The 22,191-nt window shown below is 33.9% G+C and overlaps 1 protein-coding gene across 1 annotated transcript in view; it reads left to right on the top strand.

Annotated features, from left to right (window-relative positions):
- The window catches only part of LOC129233312 (cadherin-23-like), a gene marked incomplete at its 5' end in the record, with an annotated part of 43,647 nt that extends 26,383 nt beyond the window's left edge, over positions 1–17,264 (top strand). Inside the window, 11 exons of the mRNA XM_054867362.1 lie at positions 3,150–3,404; positions 5,488–5,600; positions 5,790–5,960; positions 7,144–7,232; positions 8,798–8,890; positions 9,011–9,143; positions 11,025–11,149; positions 12,086–12,117; positions 14,666–14,693; positions 14,906–14,935; positions 16,913–17,264. Of these exons, the coding sequence (XP_054723337.1) occupies positions 3,150–3,404; positions 5,488–5,600; positions 5,790–5,960; positions 7,144–7,232; positions 8,798–8,890; positions 9,011–9,143; positions 11,025–11,149; positions 12,086–12,117; positions 14,666–14,693; positions 14,906–14,935; positions 16,913–16,997 (1,154 nt within the window). The remainder of the gene's footprint in view (positions 1–3,149; positions 3,405–5,487; positions 5,601–5,789; positions 5,961–7,143; positions 7,233–8,797; positions 8,891–9,010; positions 9,144–11,024; positions 11,150–12,085; positions 12,118–14,665; positions 14,694–14,905; positions 14,936–16,912) is intronic.
- Positions 17,265–22,191: the final 4,927 nt, after the last annotated feature.

The following is a 22,191-nucleotide window of genomic DNA, read 5'->3' as shown; positions in this document are numbered from 1 at the left end:
CTATGTCCGAGCAGGGGAGGATCTAGAAGAGGGCCATGGGGGTTAAGGCTCCTCCTAAAACTTTGTGATTGTAGGAATTTTTTTAAGAAAAAAAAAAGAAAAAAATATTATGAGAAGATAACAAAATTTAACACTTATATTTTACTGAAAAAGAAGTTTAGGCCTTAATTAGGAGAGGAATTATATCCCTATTTTCAAAACAAAACTTTTTTTTTCCAAAATTTTTCTCCATCTTTTACATCATTTCTTGATACCAACTACAGACACTTGGACGATCTCTAAATGTTGCGGTTCTCAGAGTATACCTTTTGTTCACAAAACCAAAGAGAGCCTAAATTTTCGTTTTTATGGCTTTAATTTCGAAACTAGGAAGAGAACCCCCTTTTCCCATGCCCTTTCACGAATGCCTTGATATGTAGCAAAAAATTGCATTTTAAGTCGTTTATTTGGAAAAAGTGTCAACGGAAACTAGCTTATCCAGCCCTTATCACTTAACTTGCTTAAAAGCAACTTAAATGATTTTTTTTTTTTTTTTTTGACTTCAATTACAAACGAGTTTTGATAGGACCTCCTCCTTCCCTAGTTTATATCGTGATGCTAGCTTTAAAAGGAGGTTTTTCGGAGGAGCTCACGAAGCTTCCATCCCTTTCTAAAATATGTATAAATATTGTTACAAATTCTGTAAATAGTAATTATTGTAGGGACGTAACCTGTAAATAGTTTCCCGTAATGAATATACAACCCCTTTTTCATTCGGCTAAATTATACGACCCCTATTTTCTTTCTTTTCATTGATAACGGTCTACGCATTTCGCGAAGAGGTAAGAATGTTGTGGAAAATTCTTTTCGGTGTATAAAAGCCGTTAGCGATGGATAAACAGGGAGTTTTCGATTCAGATTGCGAACTGTGAGTTTGTATTAGCTCTGTTTATAGCGAGGCATTTCGCTGTGTTGTTTTCGTATTTGGAAGTAAATACGTGTGTAAACGTTGAGTTTACGGTGTTGTGTGATAATTGCTTAATTGCTGATGAATAATTTAGCAGTTGTCGAAGATCTTTCTTGTACATAGTGTAAATAAATTTCCTGTGTTTTTTTATCAAGAACTGTGTTTTCATTTCAAGAAAGTGGAAGTCGCACCGAATCCGTTACAATATAGTTAAGAATCGAATTTTTAGAGCCGCAAGGGTAAAATATTTCCAGGAAGGAAGGATTCTAAGCACCTTCACACTTCCTTTAATGTAAGCAAACATTACCTAAAGGTGCATTTTTAGGCTGGACAGCTGAAGAACTAGAAGAACACCCCTCCTCTTCTAACTTCTCAATGTATAATGACAGAACATTTTGGTTTCTAAGCTTTATTTTCAAAAAGTATTTTGGGTCCAGCGGCCGAAACAGGGCCTTTCTCCGTACATCATCAAAAATAGACAAAATGCGTGTTTAGTTTCCTAATTTTCAAAATTACTCGAAAATTTAAAGAGAGATTCCTAAATTCGAGATTCCTAAATCCACCCCCTCACCTAATAATGTTTCGATACCCCGAAAATTAAGTTTTTAAAACTTCATTTTAATAAAATTTCTGTGGAGTTATCAGGGCCCAATTTCCCAATAGGCAGAGTAGGCAGCTGTCTAGGGTGGCAAACTTTTCAGGGGCGGCAAATTTGCTATTATAATACACATTTTTTGAATTAAATGGTCATTCTTGAACGTAAAATATTAACATTCTTCCATCTTCCACAGAGACCATTTTTTCTGGTAATTTAATAATGATTACTTTCACACATCTTATGAAATTCAAATGTTTTTCAATCATGGTATTTGTCGAATCGTCAGCAAAATTTGACGAATAAAAAATTTTGTGGGAGATCACTGTGATCGGGACGTCTCAGAATGTGAAACGCCATCATTTCTTCATAAGTTTGACAGTTTGAATCTGGGGAACACTTTTTTTACGTTTTTTTTTTTTTTTTTTTTTTTGAGTCAAGGATATTTTGCTTCTTTTAGAAGGGGGGGGGGGAGCAGATTTCAAATTTGCCTAGGGACGGCATGGAACTAAATTCAGGCCTGGGGAGTTTGTTAAAAAATTTCGGATGGCCCCTCCCAAAACAATCGGCTGGATCCGCAACTGTGTCCGAAAGGGGTAATAGAATTCAAAATGTCTTTTTCTGTCACACAACAGTACATTTATTCGTAACGCTAAATCAGTCAATTAAGAAATGATCTTTAAAAATATCTTTTAAAGAAAATATCTCAGATTAACTAAATGAACTTTTTTCTTCCAGTACATTGTGTACGTTTGAGTGCTGAATAATTTTCTTTTTTTTTTTTTAATGGAAAAATAAGGAATAAAATGCGTAGTTATTTTTACTTTATTTTATTTCTGAACGTCAGCAATTAACTCTAATTGTTTAATAAACGGTAAATTTTAGCAACAAAAATATTTTTATGCTCACTTATTACAAAAGAGTTTTTCTGCGCAAATTTCATGAACTCCGTTTTTGCATGCAGCGTAAATTTTCATTTTTTAATTCCGTAAGATTTTTTACGACATACCTCATCATAGCAACAAACAGCAGCATTATTGCACTTATTGTGTCACTCGCAATTTCGGCAAAGTACAAGAAAATTGCGATAGCTCTTCGTCCATCCAAATGTTAAAGAAACTAAACATAGAAAAAAGTAAAGATGTTTCAAACGCTCTCATATGCTCCATATAATGTTCAATCGAATTTTCCAATCGAACGGTGAAAACTTTAACATCGACATACTTTAATCTAAATACATTACATTCAAAAGTTTAACTTTTTCGGCATCGCCTTAATTCTATCTCGCTACCCGAAAACGGTAAAAATCCGTGCCTTGTAATGACAGACTTAATTCTTAAAATTTATAAAATAGAATGTCAGAAAGTGTTCTAACATTTGTATCAAACAAGTATCGAATGTACAAGAGAGAAATGAATAAATGTTATGTGCTTCAGTGGAGGTCTCTTAACGGACTTAAAGATGTTTCAATCTACTTATTTGGTGCATTGTGATTCAAATAAATAAACTATAATTTAATCGCAATGCATTCCAATAACAACTTTTTGAAAACCTTTCCTAATGACTTAAATGTGCTGACTTGACGAATTTTTCTTCTCTTCTTTCAAGATGGAAATGATGATGGCATCTTCGGCATCAGAAGATCTATGGATAATGCTGGAGAACTGATTGTCCAAAAGCGTATTGATAGAGAAAACGTGACGAAATTCACGCTCACTATCAAAGTATGTAAGCCGTCAGAGCCGGTGACCGAGTACGGTGAGCCCTATAACTATCAAGATCTATCTCAAATTCAGATCACCATTCTTGTGGAAGACATAGATGACAATCCACCTGCATTTGAAACCTCCAATTATGTGTTAGGTATGTAAAGTTGTTTAATACTTGCATAAATATGAAAAACATATTGTAAAGTAAAAAAAAAAAAAGGTTTATGCAATCCGCAACTCGAATAAACTATACGAGGTGCAAAAATTTCCGGCAAATTGCGGCTGAAAGAGGTAAAACAAACGAATGCCGTAACTTTTTACCTGCTAGGCTTAATGACAGTAATTTTTCATCGTGTTTACGAGAGTTTTTTTTTTTTTTTTTTTTTACTTTTACATTACACTACAAACTGTCTGAATCCTATATTTTACCGAAAATGGAAAACGTGGAACGGAATGTTTTATCTCTTTCGGTAGTTTTTACTTCCTTTTACAAAAAAGGAAGTATTATATTCGCGAAAAAAATTTCACTCAAAAATCGACCTTAATTTCCATTTTGTTCGCCGCCAAATGAATATTGAGTTTTTTTTTTTTTTTTTCAACTCGACCACACGAGGATAAGTGCCTAAGAACGTATAGACACCCGAAGTATCCATTTTGACGATCCTCGAGTTAATTACAACGAGTTTTCTCGTGACGTCCGTATGTATGTGTGTATGTACGTATGTATCTCGCATAACTCAAAAATGGTATGTCCTAGAAAGTTGAAATTTGGTACATAGATTCCTAGTGGGGTGTAGTTGTGCACCTTCCCTTTTGGTTGCATTCAGATGTTCCAAATGGGGTCTTTAACGCCTTTTTGGGGTAAAATCATTGCTAATTTCAATGCAAACTCAAGTTCTGATATAATTTGGCAATATATCGCCAAGCTTCTTAGTCCCCAACTTCGCGACAAATTTGGCGTTTCTTTTTTTTTTTTTTTCTTTTTTAAATCTGGTTTCAATTTGGCCATATTTCAAGAGTTAACCATCGAATCACATTAAAACTGCCGATATTGGGAAAATGAATCTGTATAAAACGTTTTCTTTACTTCGATTCGCAACAAACTTTAGGTTTCTTTGCTTACTCCGAAGAACTATTATCATTAAGTTGGAGTAAAAGGAAGTCATTTGACGCACACATCAGCTCGTTTAAATCGTTGCAGGGTAGCGTTTTCAAGCTCTAGAATTGTTAACACAACTTAAATCCTCAATATAAAAAATGAATTTATTTGCAGCAGTGTTTTCAACATAGCTGTAGTATAACTAAATGCACAACTCCGTAGCGAAAGCCACTGACCACCATTGAACAAGCGACACTTGAAATAGACGGCAAAAACTGAACTTGAAACTGACTTGAGTTGACTTGAAATAGATTTAGACTTGACGGATGCATCGCTGTTAGCATCTTATCAGGCTACAGCAAAAGTTATTTGCATGCATGAGCCGAGCTTCGCGTTTGCGCTTTTCGGATATTTTCCCGTGTATACCAGATGGGCTTGTTCCCCATGGAACCGGTTTCTCGTTGTGTATCTAATTAATGCTACATCTATGGTTTTCAAGATTTAATTCTCTCACACAAGGACAGCATTTGTCCATTCAACTTCAGTAGCCCCTCTAAGTTTTAAATTGAAAAATAAAGAAAAAACTATATCAGCATTTTAAACGCATTCAATTTCATTTCTTCAAGGTACTGTAAAAATGGTTCTTCTAAACATTAAACTGGTTTTGTTAACAATTTTACTACATTTTGGCACTTATTACGCAAATTCCTTTCATTTATTTCAATTTGTAATCACATTGAATATTGAAGTAAAAACCCCCATCGTCTAAAAAGACATGTAATAAATTCCAAATTAGTATGCTAAATAAAGTAAAACCCCGGGGTAAAAAAGACATCGACAACATTGACAGTATACTTGCAATCGATTCGAAAATACCTGAATAAAATTGTTTTTGTTAGCATACTAATTCTGAATCTATTACTTTTATTCGCCAGTGGTCGTAAAAAAGGTAATACTCGTCGATTTGGAGTTAGTATGTTGATCAAAACGAAAACTATTGAACAAAAAGGCACTGACAATATATTGTAGACACGACTACAATCATGTGTCAAAAAGCATTCTTTTGGGGGAAAAATGATTTGCAAAATGCTATCGTATTTTTATTTTAATTATTGTTCTAAATTGTTTCATCATTTAGGTGCCAGGGGTAATACGGAAGTCGATTCCGAGCTTGTTACCCTCCATGCATCAGACCCGGATGCATCTTCTAGTCCAATTACATATAGTCTTCAAAATGTGCTGTTTATCAGAGTAAGTTACTTAACTTGAACTTCTTTAACTTTAAAATTCACTTTTGAATTTTGATTTAAAGAATTAATGAATAGCAGGTTTATCTAGTAGTACCAAAATATATGCTGCTGAAATAGTTGCTAATGAAAAAAATAATAACAAGTAATTCAAAACGAACTCATTACTAGAAAATTAAATTTTTCATTTCAGTCATCTACTCAAGAGCAGATTGAGATGCTGGATGTGTTCCATGTCAATCCACAGTCTGGAGCATTAAGTAACAATGAACCTCTTGGAAAATACGTTGGAGGATTTTTCCAAATTTCAGTGGCAGCTAGTAGTTCTACTGATATTCGCAGTGTAGCCGTAGCTGAAGTTAAAGTAAAGTATTTTTATTTTCTTCAAATAATGTTCCCTCTTGTTCTTAAATCAATTTTTAGTTTAGTATGCACAGTATAATTTAAACTTTGTTAGTATAATTTGACTGGGGTGAAAATAAATATAGGATCAATTGGGGTAAACGGGAAAAGAATTTTATTGTTTCAACTTTAGATTATTCTCTTCGCTTTGGATGAAGCGTGAAGAAAAAAAAATCACTTGTATCCAAAGACTCAGCTAACGAATCTAAAATAATTAGGAAACACTACTTGGCTGTCATAACAACATCTGAGATGCTAGATGATGATGGGAAGCAAGCCAAATAATTCAATACAGCATGGGTAAATGTTGTTATTTTTTTTATTCCCTTTTTCATTCCATAAAATTTTCTCCAGAAGTAGAACACTTATTAACACCTCCTGGAAAAAAACAACATTCCATCCTTGGTATCGTGCCTCCGGCCCTGGTGGTGCTGTCGGCTTTGGAGGGGACAGGAAAGAGTGTCTCGGTTGGCTTCTGGTCACCTTTTCTCTCTAAGATTCTACATCAAGTGCAGTGGAAGAAAAATCACTGCAGAGCACCTGCTGTGTTGTGTAGCCTTGTCGCATGAGGACATACTGGATAAACCTGGTCTGGGGGTGTTCGAGAAATTGAGGGCGAATGGACTCATGCGGACTTGATCTGATTTCAGATAAATAAATTAAGATAAGATTTAGATGAAATTATTTTAGTTATGATGTTGTGGATGCTATTGTCTTATGCCAGTTAGGCTGGCAATTTAGGGTGTGTACCGTAATTTGGTGTGAACCTGTGAACCCCGACTTACACAGTGCACACATGCCATAAGGATTCGTTTATAGGTTAGGCAACCATTCATAGCACAACACATTTAAACCATTACCATAGATGCAACTAATAACCAGTAAGGTGATTGCTGCTTCAGTTTGCTAGATTTAAACAATTTCTAGAGGAAACATTCAATTTTATTTTTTAGTCGTATTATAGCCACTTTTTGAGTGTTTAGTTTTAGTTCGTTAATCAAACGTCATGTTTTATCGCCACATGCCAAAGTGATCATTTCTTTTCGCTTGAATGCGTTTTAAGGAATACATATGACTATAATACTTGACAAGTTGTTCATAATAATTTAATGGCCTTATTCCTAAAAGTTATTTTTTCCCTTCAGGTGTATATACTTCAAGACAGAGACCTGTTGAAATTCGTATTTTACAAAAGACCTAGTGAAGTGCGAGAAATTATTCCAAGATTCCAAAAGTAATTAATTATTATTATAATTATTCTTTCTTCCAGGAAAATCAATGTACTACACGTTGTTATAATGTACTTATTCAAGATGATTGAAAGCTAGTACATCAATCACACGGATTGTTCATCGTGTAAACAGGGGTGCCCACCCCCCAAAGACGCACCCTCCCCCTAAATATCATAAAGGCCCCCCCCTCCCAACAGCAAGAGCCTCCTCCCCAAAATAAAGAAAAAAAATACTCCTCAAAACACCCCCCCCCCCCCCCACCTAAAAATTTTACTGGCGTAATCTGCGCCATGACCCCTCCACCCCCTTCCAGGTGGGCACCCCTGATGTAAACTTTTTGCTATGCTAACATTTAAATAGGCAATAAGCAAAGAAGGAGAAGACTTAAGGGAGAACTTTGAATCATTTCATGATTTATTATTAAATTGAAATTAACATCAATATATTTTTATCTTCACCAATTTTAGCTCGCATTTCTGTAACAGCTGAAAGAAAGCATGAAAAAAGGTCGAATGTATCCTAAAAAAATATCGCTAAAAAAGTCAAACACAAAGTAAATAATATTATAAAATAAATAAAATGAAAAGCTTTAAAATATGGTACTGAGATGGGAAAATGTGCATGAATTGTTCTCTAGACGTAGAACTGTCACTGCTTTTTTTCTTTTAAATGCATTAAGAGAACAGTTATCAAAACATTTCAACGTAAGTCATTAACGAATGACTGTTATTAAAAATTTCATTATTTTAAAGTTCTAATAGTTGTAACTTGGGCTAAACTTACGTACTTTTTTTTTTTTTTTTTTTTTTTTTTTTTTTTTTTTGTGAAATGTAACTTAGATAACAGATTTTCACATGTTGTCTCCTGAAGAAAATAAAAATATGAATCCCTTTCCCTTTTATTGTGGGATTGAAAACATCGTATCCCTAATTCAAATTGTTATAAAACACGTCTAACATCATAATAAGATTTAAAGACAGTGATTTAAAGTCGTATTAGAATCAGATCTACCGTCCCTAAAAATACTCACCATAATTAGCGCTACAATTTCGAAAAATTCCTTCACGGAGAGAGTTTAACATTCTTGTGACTTGGCGTTTTGATTACTACAGAATTCTGTAAACAGAACAGCCCTTTTATTCGTTACTTCCCTAGTACATCGCTTGAAACAAGAATTATAGACATCGATGAGGTCTTCAAGGCAATTTTAACGCATATCAATGTAATGAAACTATAGAAAACGGTTGTTATTGAATCGATGAAAGAATTTTCGCAGATAATGATAATCAAAGGCTGGAGCGAATGGAAAAAAAAATAGTACTCTTTGAATGAGAAAGTTTAAGATCGATTTGGAAATAAAAGAAAGAGAACTGATGCAGAATATTGAATGATCTTGATGTATGCTACAAGCACTTTCAGATGTATGCTCTAAACACGTAAACGAAAAATGAATACATGCAATAAAGTTCTCGGATCACCATCACTTTTTTTGCTCATAAAGTCACTGTCACTCTAATTTGTATGATGTCCATTCCTGATTCTTATGCACTAATTTCATTGTTTACAGAGATTTAAAACTTGCCGTTGCTCAACCAGTGTCACTGAACATTTATGACACAAATTTTTATTCAAGAAATGACGGAAGTTTGGATTTTGAAAGGTAAAGTACCTCCTTTCACTACATAAAAGATTTTTAAACGTTTTTTTAAACTTACAAGACTAAGTCAGAGGAAGGGAGGAGTGGAGCTTTAATTTTGATATAGAATAATTTTAATTTCAGCACAAGTTCTTGCTTCCAGCTCTTGGAAAATGATATCATTATAGAGCCAAAGAAAGTGATGAAAATACTAAATCAAGCCAAATCATCAACCATCAGGGATTTATACTCAAACTACAGTGTCGTTGCCATAGAGGTAAGTAAAGTGTACATATTGTTCGCGATTAACAAGTATAAAACTGTTTCACCGCCAATTAGGATCACTAGATGTAACGATCAATATGATACTTGCTTAAAATATTGAGATTTGATTTATTTATTGATTTATTAAAGATTTTTGACGAAAGTTCTTTTATACAGATTATCAAGAATTATTGATAAAAGAGATCGTAAATCCGTAATATTATTAGGGGAAAAAAAAAAAAAAAAAAAAAACAGTATTTACGAAAATTATAACTTGGTGAAATAGAAGAAATCAAAGTTGTTTGGTCGTTATTTCAATAGAACAACATACGCATGTATCAGAAGTAAGAATAAAAAATAATAGTAAGCTTTTTTTTTTTTCTTTTCCACATTTCTTCAATGTTTTGCATTGCAAAAGTCCTTATAATTTCAATATTTTGTACGGTAGTACAGTAGAACCTCGTTTTTTCGACCCTCATTCATCTTGATCTCTGGATCAAACTTGTAGTTTTTCAACGCATTTTATGTTCACATAGATCATTTTAAATTATGATAACCAGTACTTAACTTTAAGTACAACGAAAATTCGCTTTTTATTTTGATTAAATGTACAGTACAACTCCCGTATAGATTGTACAATAAATCATTGTAGTCTAACAAACACCTCTGCAGATGAACTGTAATGATAACGCATTTGATTTACCGTATTTTATTCAAACGAAACACGAGTTTGAACCTTGGTTAAAAATGATGTGAAAACTTGTATTTTAAACAATTATATGCAATTTTGCTACTTTTTTTTTTTTTTGTCATTATGAGCAGTAAGTCTTGTTTTTAACACACTTTTATTAGCGTCACTTGTATGTTTGTGAATAACTCTACTTTGGACTAAGAGCTAGTGGCTTATTACTGTTAGTACATTCCACCACTTTATGAGCGTTCGTAGTCGAGCGGTCTAAGGGGCGGGTCTTCGCTGACGTCCACCTCCGGGAATCATTGTGCGTGTGTTATAATCCCGTCTACACCGAAATTAAATTCATAATCTTGCAACTCAACCACTTTTTGTGATCGGATTCTTTTAAAATTTGGAATGCAGCCTCAGACCCGATGACAATGCAATATTCTATAATCAAATTAATTTATTAACGATGAGTTATTAGTTTATTCTAATTAACACGCTTTTATTAGCTTATATTGCATGTTTGTGGGTCCAACTTTCCTTCGGACAAATAGCAATTGGCTTATTAGAATTACTTACAATGTACAAATCAGAGCTGCGGAGTGTAACAATGTTTGCACATGAATTTACCAGGAAGCATTCAAAATGTCTGATTCAAATAATGTAATAGAATACTATGGTAAATTCCATTATAAAAATAATAGTTTAAAAAACTAAAAAAACACGCTTTAGTAGCAAAATGAACTAAAAAGTTAAAAATAATCTTTGGATGATAAGTATATAAAGTAATTGACCAAACACTTAAAAAAATCGTGGGGGGGGGGGGCTGCCTATTTAGAATTTTGCATGGATAACAAGTGGAAAAAATTTAAGACAACTGATAAGAAGCCCCCCACGTTTTTTTTTATTACAGTAAAAATTAAGTGTTTGGTCAATTACTTTATATACTTATGTCATCCAAAGATTATTTTTAAATTTTTAGTTCATTTTGCTACTAACGCGTGTTTTTTTAGTTTTTTAAACTGTTATTTTTTTAAGGACTTGCTTTGCTTATATATATATATATATATATATATATATATATATATATATATATAACCCAAAGTACCTGTATTATCCGTCATCCGCATTGCCTTTGATCCCAGTTAGAATACAAGTTGTTCTGTTCTTTGCGCTGCGTGCCTCCTAACACAATTTTTGTTACTTGATTTCCAGAATTGTGCTTCAAGCCGAGAAGCGTATAAGATATTGTGGAGCGAAATTTTTGTTCTTGTGATCGCACTCATCATTGCCCTTTGTTCATTCGTCTTATGCATCGTCATTTGTGCTATGTATTCAAGGTAAGCTGATAAACAAAATACATGAAATTTGCATGCGAACCTCTTTAGTTTGCTACATCATCTTATTGTTACCAGTGATGCGCCAGATATCCATATCCGCGGACATCCGAGGCAGAATAAAGATTTATATCCGCATTCGTGCAGTTACTTTTTGGAGAAATCTCAATGTCTTAAAATATTTTTCGGTTGCCATCTTCTATTTTTCAACCAAAAAAAAAAAAAAAAAAAAACAAATGCTTGTAATTAATTTAGCAAGGATTTCAAAAATAATTTTCATTTTTTGCACTTTGATTCTGCTTTTGCCAATAGCAAAAATGTTTAAACCATAAGAGCCAAGAAGTCATAAGAAAAAAATAGAAAATTTCGTGATGGCCACAACACTAGTTTGATTGCGCAATGAAGTAAACTATAATAGGAAAGCTTTCGTGGATTGATGTAAAGCTCCAGTTGGAGTTTATAACAACAGGGATGATAACGATTTATTTTGTGGCTATAATAGCCGGTGTGAAATCAACGTGATATAGATTCTCAATAATATTAGCAACCAAAAGAAACATTTTAAAAAAATACTATTAATAACGTAAAAATAAAGAATCCATATTTAAACTTCGTGCATTTAACATGAATGTGAGATTAGTTTCCAAAAATAAATCAATGTACTTTTAACAACTAAATTTCGCGCTATATAATATTCAAAAGCAAAAGCCTCCACTACACTTTTCTGAATTTTTATCTACGAAGTATCCAAATTACAGTTAATACCAAATACTGAGTCATAAAATTGCGTACGTATTACTATCTAAACGGTAAAAAAAATGAAATGATCGTATAATAAATACTACAATAGAAAATATTCAATTTTTATTAGCTATTGTTTTATATCGTGTAAAGCATTTTTCAATGCAGTGCTTCATTAATGGGTTTTATATATTTCAGTTACAGCAAAAAGATAAAGAGGACGACCTATTGTAAGTATCCCATGTGTGTGTGTGTGTGTGTGTGTGTGTGTTTTTTTTTTTTAATATATATATATTGGTTCTATCAAACGTTCAACCAGAATCCTTCCTTTTAGATTTATTAAAGTCTTGTCAACTTCTATTATTTGGTCTTCCAGGTTAGTTTAAATTTGAAAATGTAGTAACGAAGCAATACAATTGTTTTAAAAGAAAAAAAAATGTTTTGATGCAATTATTTCATGTTTTAGAATGTTAGCTTCAAAACAAAATTACAAATAGAGTCAAACCTCCCTTAACGGACCCTCCCAGATAGCGGACACCCCTCGTTAGCGGACAGTTTCTGAATCCCCAGACCTTCGAAATAGTTGCGTAGTGTATTTCACTCCTCGGTAGCGGACACTCCAGTTAGCGGAAAGCAAATCAATCGAGTTTTTTTTTTTTTTTTTTTTTTTTTTCCTTCTTTCTCTGGTAAGATTTTGCTCAGCATTGCTTTTGTAGCAAGCATTTTTTCTGCAACTTTATAATGTTCAGAGGCTAGCCAGTACTAAGAGAAATTCGAACCTCTTATCAGTACTCTCATCAGTTATAAATTGAATGGAATGCAAACAAATCTGCGTGGATGACAACTGCAGTTATGACTAAATGGCTCATGGATCTGGATGAAAAAATGAAGAAAAGTAACCGAAAAATTCTTCTTTTTATGGATAATATAAAATCACATTCTAGCAATTTGAAAACAGAAAATTTCAAAATCATATTTTTTCCACCTAACACGACATCTGTTTGACAACCCCTGGATGAGAGAATCATTCGCGCCTTTAAATGCTCTTATCGAAAGTTTTTGCTAAAAAGCATTTTGTTAAAAATGTCCGATAGCAATGATAATCAAGAGCTGAAGAAAACAGTCACAGTATTGGACGTTACTGTCTGGATTGCAGATGCAGTTGAAAGTGTTAGTTCTAGTTGAGACCAGAACTGTTTCAAAAAAGATGGTTTCTGAAAAACCCGAGGAGATGCCTCTTTCTAATGATTCAAGTAAACGAAATGAAAATGATCTACTTTAATCAAGCCTTTTGATTCTTCCATACAAATTGAAAAGTACTTGTGCGCTGACAACAATTTTGTTAGTGAAGATGCAAACTTCCAGACCACCAGTCCTCTGGAACTGAAAGAAGTAGCAGGAGGGGAAGATAATGAAAAAAAAAGATTATGACGAAACAAAGAGGATATTTCGCAAAACAGTAGCTAATAATAAAGATGTCCTGGATTACACTCAAAGGTTAGAGTAATTTAATTTTTTTATGAAGAAGAAAGATAATGAAGTGTTGGAATCAGTCAACAAACTAAAAATTCATTTGGAGAAAAGACCTTATTATACCTCTAACCATGTAAAGCAAACAGTTTTATCTTTTTTTTTCTTTCTTTTTTTCAAATAAATGAAGTAGCACATAAAAAATGCCTTTGTATTTTATTTTCCCGAAAGATTCAACGGATTATTTACTTATTGGGTAAGAAAAGAACACTTATATAAGCACTACTCATTAATTTAATTTAGAATTATATACTGTATGTGTAGGTTTAAAATACAAAATTAAAATGTCATTGTAAATTCAGACTCCCCAATTGCGGTCTTCTGCTTGAAAAGGTTGTTTTCTGTTGAATATTTTTATCCAGAAGTTCACGTCTTCTGCGTTGAAAAAGTTTCTCTTCTGTTGGATGTTTTTTGTTCATTAGCTCACGTCTTTTGGACTAAAAAGATTCTCTCCCGTTCCCGTTGAATGTTTATTTTTTTATCTATAAGCTCACGTCTTCTGCAATGGAAAAGGATCTCTTTGTTTTTTTTTTTTTTTTTTCCCTGCGTTGAAAAAAGTTATGTTCTGTTAAATGTTTTTTTTTACCCATAAGCTGAGATCTTCTGCATTAAAAAAAAAAGTCATCTTCTGCTGAATGTTTTTTTATCCATAAGCTCACGTCTTCTGCATTGAAAAAGGTTCTGCTCTATTGAATGTTTTTAATGCATAAACTCATGTCTTTACTACATTAAAAAAGTTCTCTTCTGTTGATTCTTTTTTTTCCCCAGCGTTGAAAACGGTTCGGTACTGTTGAATGTTCTCTTATCTGTAAGCTCACATCTTCTGCATTCAAAAAAATTCTCTTTTGTAGAATGTTCCTTTATCCATAAGCACAAGTCTTTTGCATTGAGAAAAGTTTCTCTCTGTTGAACGTTCTTTTAACCATAAGCTCATGTGTTAGACATTGGAAAAAGTGCGCTTTTTTTGTGGAATGTTCCTTAATGTGTGAGCACATAAGCTCAAGGCTTTGCAATGAAAAAAAATAATTCATTGCAATCCCAAAGCACGTAAATACATTTCAGCCTCACTTCTGTTGTTAAATACGTATTTATAGGCAGGATAATTTAGCAAGGCTGGACGGTCGACCTTTCTTTTTTTTTTTTTTTTTTGACTAGAATACATTATAAATATGTTCACCTTTAAATTAACGAACTATTTTTACTACTGTATGACATTTAAGATTCTAACTTTTGCTCTCTTTCTTTCAGTTCACAGTGTATATATGACAGAAAATGGGTAAGATAATAAATAAGATTTTTAATCTTTCTGTTACTTTTTTTTACAAAGACATTATAAAAATTTTAAATTGCTCTTTCCTAAAATAAGTTTTAAATAAGTTACGAAATTGCTCACTATATTCTTTAGTCAGTTTTTGTTTTATATTATGTATATACTAGTATTATTATTGTTTAATACATAAGATTTTTTTTCTTTTTTTCTAATTTCAGGGGACACCCACCGATTTTAAGCCCAGCAGAGTAAGTATTAATGAAAACTAATCCAAACTTGAAAATCAACACAACAAAATAAGTAAAACTTGCAAAATAAGTATCTAAATAGTAGGTGGTAGTATCTAAACATTGATGACATGTGCTCATCGGTACAATTTTCGCGAATTTTCTAAAGTTCTTTTACATTTTGGTAACGTGACTACGATGACATAGTAACTATATTTTGACATTATGCTTTTTAAACTACATAACAAAGTGCAATACAGCAAGAGTTGATAAATAACGCGTCTAGAAGTCAGGTGAAAGCAATTATTTTTCAAAACTTCAATTAAGAGCGCTTTCGCTTTTCTAGTCTATTAAATGCATTTCAAAATAAATTTTTGAAACTTATAATTTGAAGCAACTCGGAATTGTCTGTAGCAGGGCCGCGCCAAGCCTGATCGGCGTCGTCGTGCAAATGTCTTTTGAGCGCCCTTATGCACAAATTTTTCGTAGGTACTGAAAATACACGTGATATAGTAGGGGGGAAGTGGAGGTTAGTCTTCAACCTCACCATATATCGCCAAGGGGGAGGGGGAGTTAAAAAATGCCAAAAAAAAAAAAAAAACATTACCTGATAAATGGGCGATCTATAACGGGGAATGTCCGTTAAGAGAGGTTTGACTGTATGTGCATGTATTTTTCTCCCGCGAGTCTGTAATCGTAATCGGCACATCATAATTATACTCAGTTACATGTTTTAAATAATCTAATCATTGCTCTAATCGTAATTACGTTTTGGCAGAGGATTGTAATCGTAATCTCCAATTTCCCAAGCTTGAAATCGTAATCGATTACATTCTTTTGTAATTGTCTCCAAGCCTACTTCCTGATAAATATCACCATATACTGTCCAGACCTTGCACCCTCGATTTTCACTTATTCTTCCCCTTGTAACATTTTTTGACAGGGAAAAAAAATCAAAACTAAAGATGTCCGGACAGACAGTATTACTCGAGCTCTTCGCTCCAAAGACAAAGTATTTGTCAAAAATTAATTTACAATTTGCCATCACGATGGCAAGAAGTCATAAAGCAAATGATGGAAATTATATCGTACCCAAAATACGGTTAGGTTGTTTGTTGCTCTAGGTTGAGATGATTTTCAACAACGCCACGCTTACAGTTACGGTTAGTGAAAGAGCTTAAAAATTTTCGGATCACAACATCCACTTTTCCTCGAGCAAATTGATTCGCGTAATGATATGGTAGTGGGAAGGGGTGTAAGTGGACATTTTCAAGTTTTGAGTGAAACGAGTACAAACATAACGTCCTAGGTAAGCTTTCATCGAATTTTTTTTCTAAATCATGCTGAATAGCAGCTACGCCTGCCATCTCTTGACCCCAAGAGAGGAGAGTTTCACCTACCATTTCTACTGGTCTCAAAATTTTTAATTTTGCCACTTGCATCCCTTTGCTTATCACTGCCTCAAATAGTGTTGGAACTGTAGGGTAGTGACAAAATTGCCAGCGTAAAGCATTTGCAAAGAGCGTTATCTAAGCCTAACAGCAACGCAAATGAGGCGGAAATTCGTGTATTTCAAAGAATTCCGCAGCAGACTTGTGAGAAAAACTTAGTGTGGAAGGGCATTTCTTCATTCAGATGTTTGAATGTCCCAACTAGCAACTTTCGTCACACGCTATTAGTGATTTTTTTAATACGCTGATCAATTTGCGTAAGGAAAAGTGGGTGTTGGCAAACGAAAATTTCTTAAGTTCTCTCATTGTGATCGTCGTGCGCCTTGCGGTTCACATCGCAATCTCTTGCGCATTCCTTTGGATTACCCTGTATTATGTAGATTCCTTTTAAATTATGCGGAGAACAAAAATATGCATATTTAAGACTTCAATTGAAATACAGCACACTAGTTAAACATTTATGGTATTTTTCGAATCTATGATATTCAGTACTCATTGTGGCACCCAAATAAAAATTGGTTCGTTATTTGTTATTTTATTTCTACAGGCAACAGAGAATATATGAATGGCAAGAAATGAATGCACCACTTGCTGATGCAGCTTCTTTCAGAAGTTACCCAACGCTCAGATGATCGCCTAAAACTGCCTTCAACAAAATAGTTCAAGCGGGTAACTTGACAAAGAGAAGAACTTTATTGAAACTTAGGGAGTATCAACTTTGATCTATTTTAGGAATTCTACACTTTTAAAACGCAGGAAATGTTCAGGAAGGCTGTCCTTGGTCTTCGTTCGAGTGAAGAATAAGTTATTTTTTGTGTCGAACTTTCAGACGGTGAAGATTTGTACAGAGACAGTTCGATTTGTATATTTCAACTAATTTATTAAAAAAATAAAACAAAATTGTGTGCACTTCGTTCTGAACCTACATTACCTGTTTTTGCACCACACTCATTAGTAAACAATTTTATTAACTAAAAATAAATTTGCCTATTCCAACAACCACTTTTTTTTATATATACAGTGAAACACCGTTTATACAATTTAAAATTGGTCCCTCCAAAGTCTATTACACATTAACCTATTATACGTTTTTTCGTTTGAAAAAAGCTTATAAACGGTGTTTCACTGTGTATATTTGTGTGTGTGCTCAAGTGGTAGGTAACCATACCGGGGGCGTATTACAGACTACCATTTTATGGAGGTCATGCAGAGGAATGACCACCCCCCTCCAAAAGAACCTACGTTTTCAAGTGCGAAACATTTTTGAAACTGCCATGGGTATCAAGGGTTTAGGGTCAAAATGTCGCCACCGAAATGTCGCGGGACAAAATGTCGCTGCCAAAATGTCGCCGGCCTAAAATGTCGCCGGTCCAAATGTCGCTTGTCCAAAATGTCGCTTGTCCAAAATGTCGCCGGTCCAAAATGCCGCTTGCCCAAAATGTCGCCAGGCCAAAATGTCGCCAGTCCAAAATGTCGCCGGTCTAAAATGTCGCCGGTCCAAAATGTCGCTTGCCCAAAATGTCGCCGGTCCAAAATGTCGCTTGCCCAAAATGTCGCCAGGCCAAATTGTCGCCAGTCCAAAATGTCGTCGGGTCAAAATGTCGCCGGGCCGAAATATCGCCAGTCCAAAATGTCACTGGTTCAAAATGTCGCCAGTCAGCCAGTCTAGGAGGTCGCCGATTCAAAATTCGCTCATTCAGTCGGTAAGAAAAATGTAAATGTATAACAATGGTGTTAAACATCAAATTTGCGAATAAATGGTAACTACCTTAAATGAATGTCTCCATTAAAAATGGAACTGAGGGAAATAAGTTTCCTGATAAATTCTAGAAACTTTCTGCCGTTTTGTTTCATAACCATTGGCTATTTTTCAGCAAATAAATACAGACTACAAGCAAACGCACTTTTCATTTTTTATGTTATCTTATTTCTTGTGATTCGCTATCTACCAACTGTAAAAAGTTCTGACGGCGATCAGTTCAGAGGTTCGCTGCATTGTTTTGAACTTTTCTTTAAGAATAGTACGTGTGTATGTTTCCGATTTTCTGCTGCCATTCTACCTAAAAATCTGTAGTAAGAATTCGACCGATGCCCGCGAGTACCCATGATTTAGGGCTAAGTGGTTTTTTGCGCCAATTGGTTCAAGATAGTGGAGCAACTGAACGTTTCCATCAATAATCAATATGCGTGACTGATATTTCTCAAGAATGATGCCCAGAATCAAATAAAATGTTAGGATGCAGCAGGTGGACAGATGTCGGAGCCAATAACACCAGATGGTGGTGCAATATAAAGTTTTTTCCCTTTCTTTTTTATTATTTGTGACTGATATATCTCAAAAAGTGATACAAGGATTCAGACAAAATTCGGTCTACAGGTATATCTTAAATGGCGAGTTGCTTATTTATTTTTGGCTTCAATCATTCCAAAAGGATGGCGCACAGAATAATTTTCCGCGTTTTATGTGACTGCTATATCTCAAGAAGTAATGCAAGGATTCATAAAAAAAAAAGGTGGTATGCAAGTGAAACTAAACAAAAACAGGCATTGTTTCCGTTCTAAGTTGATTTTCGTTATCGTTTGCGTGAGTAAGTGTAGTTAAATAAACGATGAAAAATAAACTAAATTTAAATATATCACTCAAGAGAGAAAGAGAGGGGGGGGTTGAAAGAGAGAGAGGATTATTTTATATATCAGTGCTACACGGTTGGAGGGAAAATGGCTGACTCTTGCCCTGGGAGTTTTGGAGCCTTCGATTCCAACTCCTTCACCCCAAAATCAGATTGACATTTTTTCTAACACTGTAAAAAAAATTCAGACGCGCTGCTAGAAAATAATGAGCTACTAATGTGTCCAACATCTGCAAGTAACATATTTTGAAAATAACAGGCATGTTTTTCGCTAAAACTCAGTAACCTTCCTGAAAATATTCTGGCATCTTTCTGAAGAGTTCAGTAATTTCCCCGATCAAAGCCATTAGTGTCTTTGGAACCTTTAGAGAAAACTTTAGTAAGTTTAATATAATAGTTTGACACTTTCCTGCTTTTCCAAAAGATTGCCTAAAGCATTATTGAAAACATGTCCAAAGCTAAGACAGAATTGCAGGCAAGTACCACGAATCTAACTCAAAAGCAGTTCTTGCAAAGCTACTGAATCCAGATACTTATTCACTCTTATTATGAGCTTTGTCAATCTGGACGGGGCGTAATTGAACTAAAGCCAATAAAATTATTAAATACGCTCAGTTAACCTTTAAAAATACTTACTGCTAAAACTTTGTTTAAGGTTTCAAACTTAAATGACTCTAATATCAGGTTTTTATATTTTCATTTCACGTACATTATTATTGTTTTTTCTTTATCACGTTTGTCGTAAATGACAAAAACAAAGGGTACCCAACATTCGATGCTTCTGCCCCACAATTGAAAATTCCTTTAAAAGCTTTGCATACATGCTGAAATCAATTACAAATACTTTATTTGTTAAAAATACGACTCAAAAATAGCAAGAGATGCAAATTTGAATTTGTTGTGATTTTTCCGATCACCAGCCAACAATGAAATCGCAACAAACGTGAAAAAGAATTAGACTTCATATTAAAATTGGCTTAAAAAAGGTTATTATTCCAGCTCTATATATGGTTTGGTATTTCAAAAAGAACAATATATTAATGATGAGAATCCTCATACAAATAATAGCCAATGATCGAGTAACCCGCGTGTTTCAACAGTGAAACTCGCACCACGGCATGATAATTTGATATTATGTTTCCGTAATGTTTAACATTCAGGGAAAGGCTGAACTCGATCCGGAAACGTAACAGTTTTAGTGATAAGACTGTTTCATTTCAGGAGAATGAAGAAACGAAAAAATGGTCAACAATGAACGCTACCTAATGGAGTTTAGGGTTAATCTACTGGAGTTAAGTTAACCATTTCAACTATCAAAATATCACCAAACAGGCAATGGCTTCGTTCAAATGTAGTTTCACCCGTCCTACCTTGACGGGCGACTCTCTAGTAGTAATTAAATGAATAAATTGTTCTTGAAAGGAATCGATCTTTCGAGTAGCTAATTTTTACTGCAAAAATTGTGAAAGAATGCTAATTCAGTTTTTAACATCCCCGGTAATCAAAATTCTACAGAAAAAGAGGAAAATTTGACTAATTTATTCATTTATTTTTTGATATCTTGCTCAATCGCCCTCTTTCTCTCTTGCCTGATCTTGAGACGATCTAAAGGAAATATTTAAATTTAATGTTTACTTAAGTACGCTATGACTCGCGCAATTAATTAAAAAAATCATTTTAAAGCAGAAATAATAGTTCCTGTTTCCGTTTAGTTTTACTTCCATAGCAATTTTTTTGTCTGAATCCTTGCATTACGTCTTGAAATATAGCAGTCATTTTAAATAAGAAAGAGAATTCCGTTGCACCATCCTCACGTACGTTTACGTATGCACTAATATGCAGAAAAACGTATGTTTTCCTGCATACTATTGATTTTCTATAATATGTCTGACGTTTACGAATTAAGACAGAAGACAATTTTTGAAAATTTTCAAAGAACTTACTTTGAAAGGCAATTAGCATTCTTTCGCAACTTTTATGCTGAAAATAATCGACGTACATTTAAATTTTTCGTATCGCTTGAACGAGGGAATTTGGTCCGGCGACATTTTGGACCGGTGACATTTTGACCTGGTGACATTTTGGAATGGCGACATTTTGAACAGGCGACATTTTGGATAGACGAGACATTTTGAACAGGCGACATTTTGAACAGGCGACATTTTGGGCCGGCGACATTTTGGAATGGTGACCAGAGCCGGATTTACATATCTTACTCCCATGGGCCCGAACATTTTTGCCGCCCCCCCCCCACTTGTTACTTCATTAAAAAAAACGGTAATTTTATTCAAGGGTATAATGTTTCGATTTTTATAACTTTCTCTTCTGTTCGTTGCATAGTGAATATAACAGAATATAAACAACCACGGAGACCCCTATTTTATAATACTAAATGTTCAGTTTATCAATGGTCAAAGTTGCAGTCGTTAATATGTAGTTATTGAACTCCGCTAGTAGTTGACAGAACATTTGACTTCTTGTCACATTTTTTTTTGAATAGTTAAACTTTTGTAAATTGTTAGAAAAGGAATTACTTTCTTTGACCCAGGAAACAGATGTTGTGAGTATGGAAACCCATTTTCTTAGAGAAATGAGCATAACACTATAGTAAAAACAAGTAATGTATAAAAAAGCTTTTTTAAGGCAATTCCTACTTAGGTCAACGTAGAAAAATAATACATGTACTCTATTAAGCACCATTAAAGCGTTAAATAGTTTAACTTTCTGATGAATCATTTTTCATTTTAATGGAGCTTTAGGTATTGTTTTAAGCCCCGCCTCGTTTAAAAATCAACCATTTAAGTTTATACTTCAACAACTTTGTTCCGGCAGTATTTAACATGCAGTTTGTTTTGATTTGTTTTATTTCATGAAACATTTTGAACTTGCACAGTGAAATGATGAATAATACAATGTGAACAATAAAAATGAATATTAATGAATTTACTATTGAAGGCTCACCTTAATATAGAATGAAATTAGTTTCATTAAAAAGTTCACAATGATTAGTTAATTAATTACTTTGATTATAGAATATTGCATTGTCATCGCATCTGAGGTCGTGTTCCAACCCAGAAAGAAATCTAATGACAGGAAGTGGGTGAAAATTGAGCTGCATGATTTAAACAAGATATATATAAACAATTGAATAACATACTGAAAGGCAACGCCAAGTAAACTATTTCTCATGAAAAGA

The sequence above is a fragment of the Uloborus diversus genome, unplaced genomic scaffold (assembly GCF_026930045.1).
Source record: "Uloborus diversus isolate 005 unplaced genomic scaffold, Udiv.v.3.1 scaffold_327, whole genome shotgun sequence".
NCBI lineage: Eukaryota > Metazoa > Arthropoda > Arachnida > Araneae > Uloboridae > Uloborus > Uloborus diversus.
The sequence above is the reverse complement of the archived record's forward strand: the minus strand, read 5'-3'. Positions and strand labels throughout refer to the sequence as shown.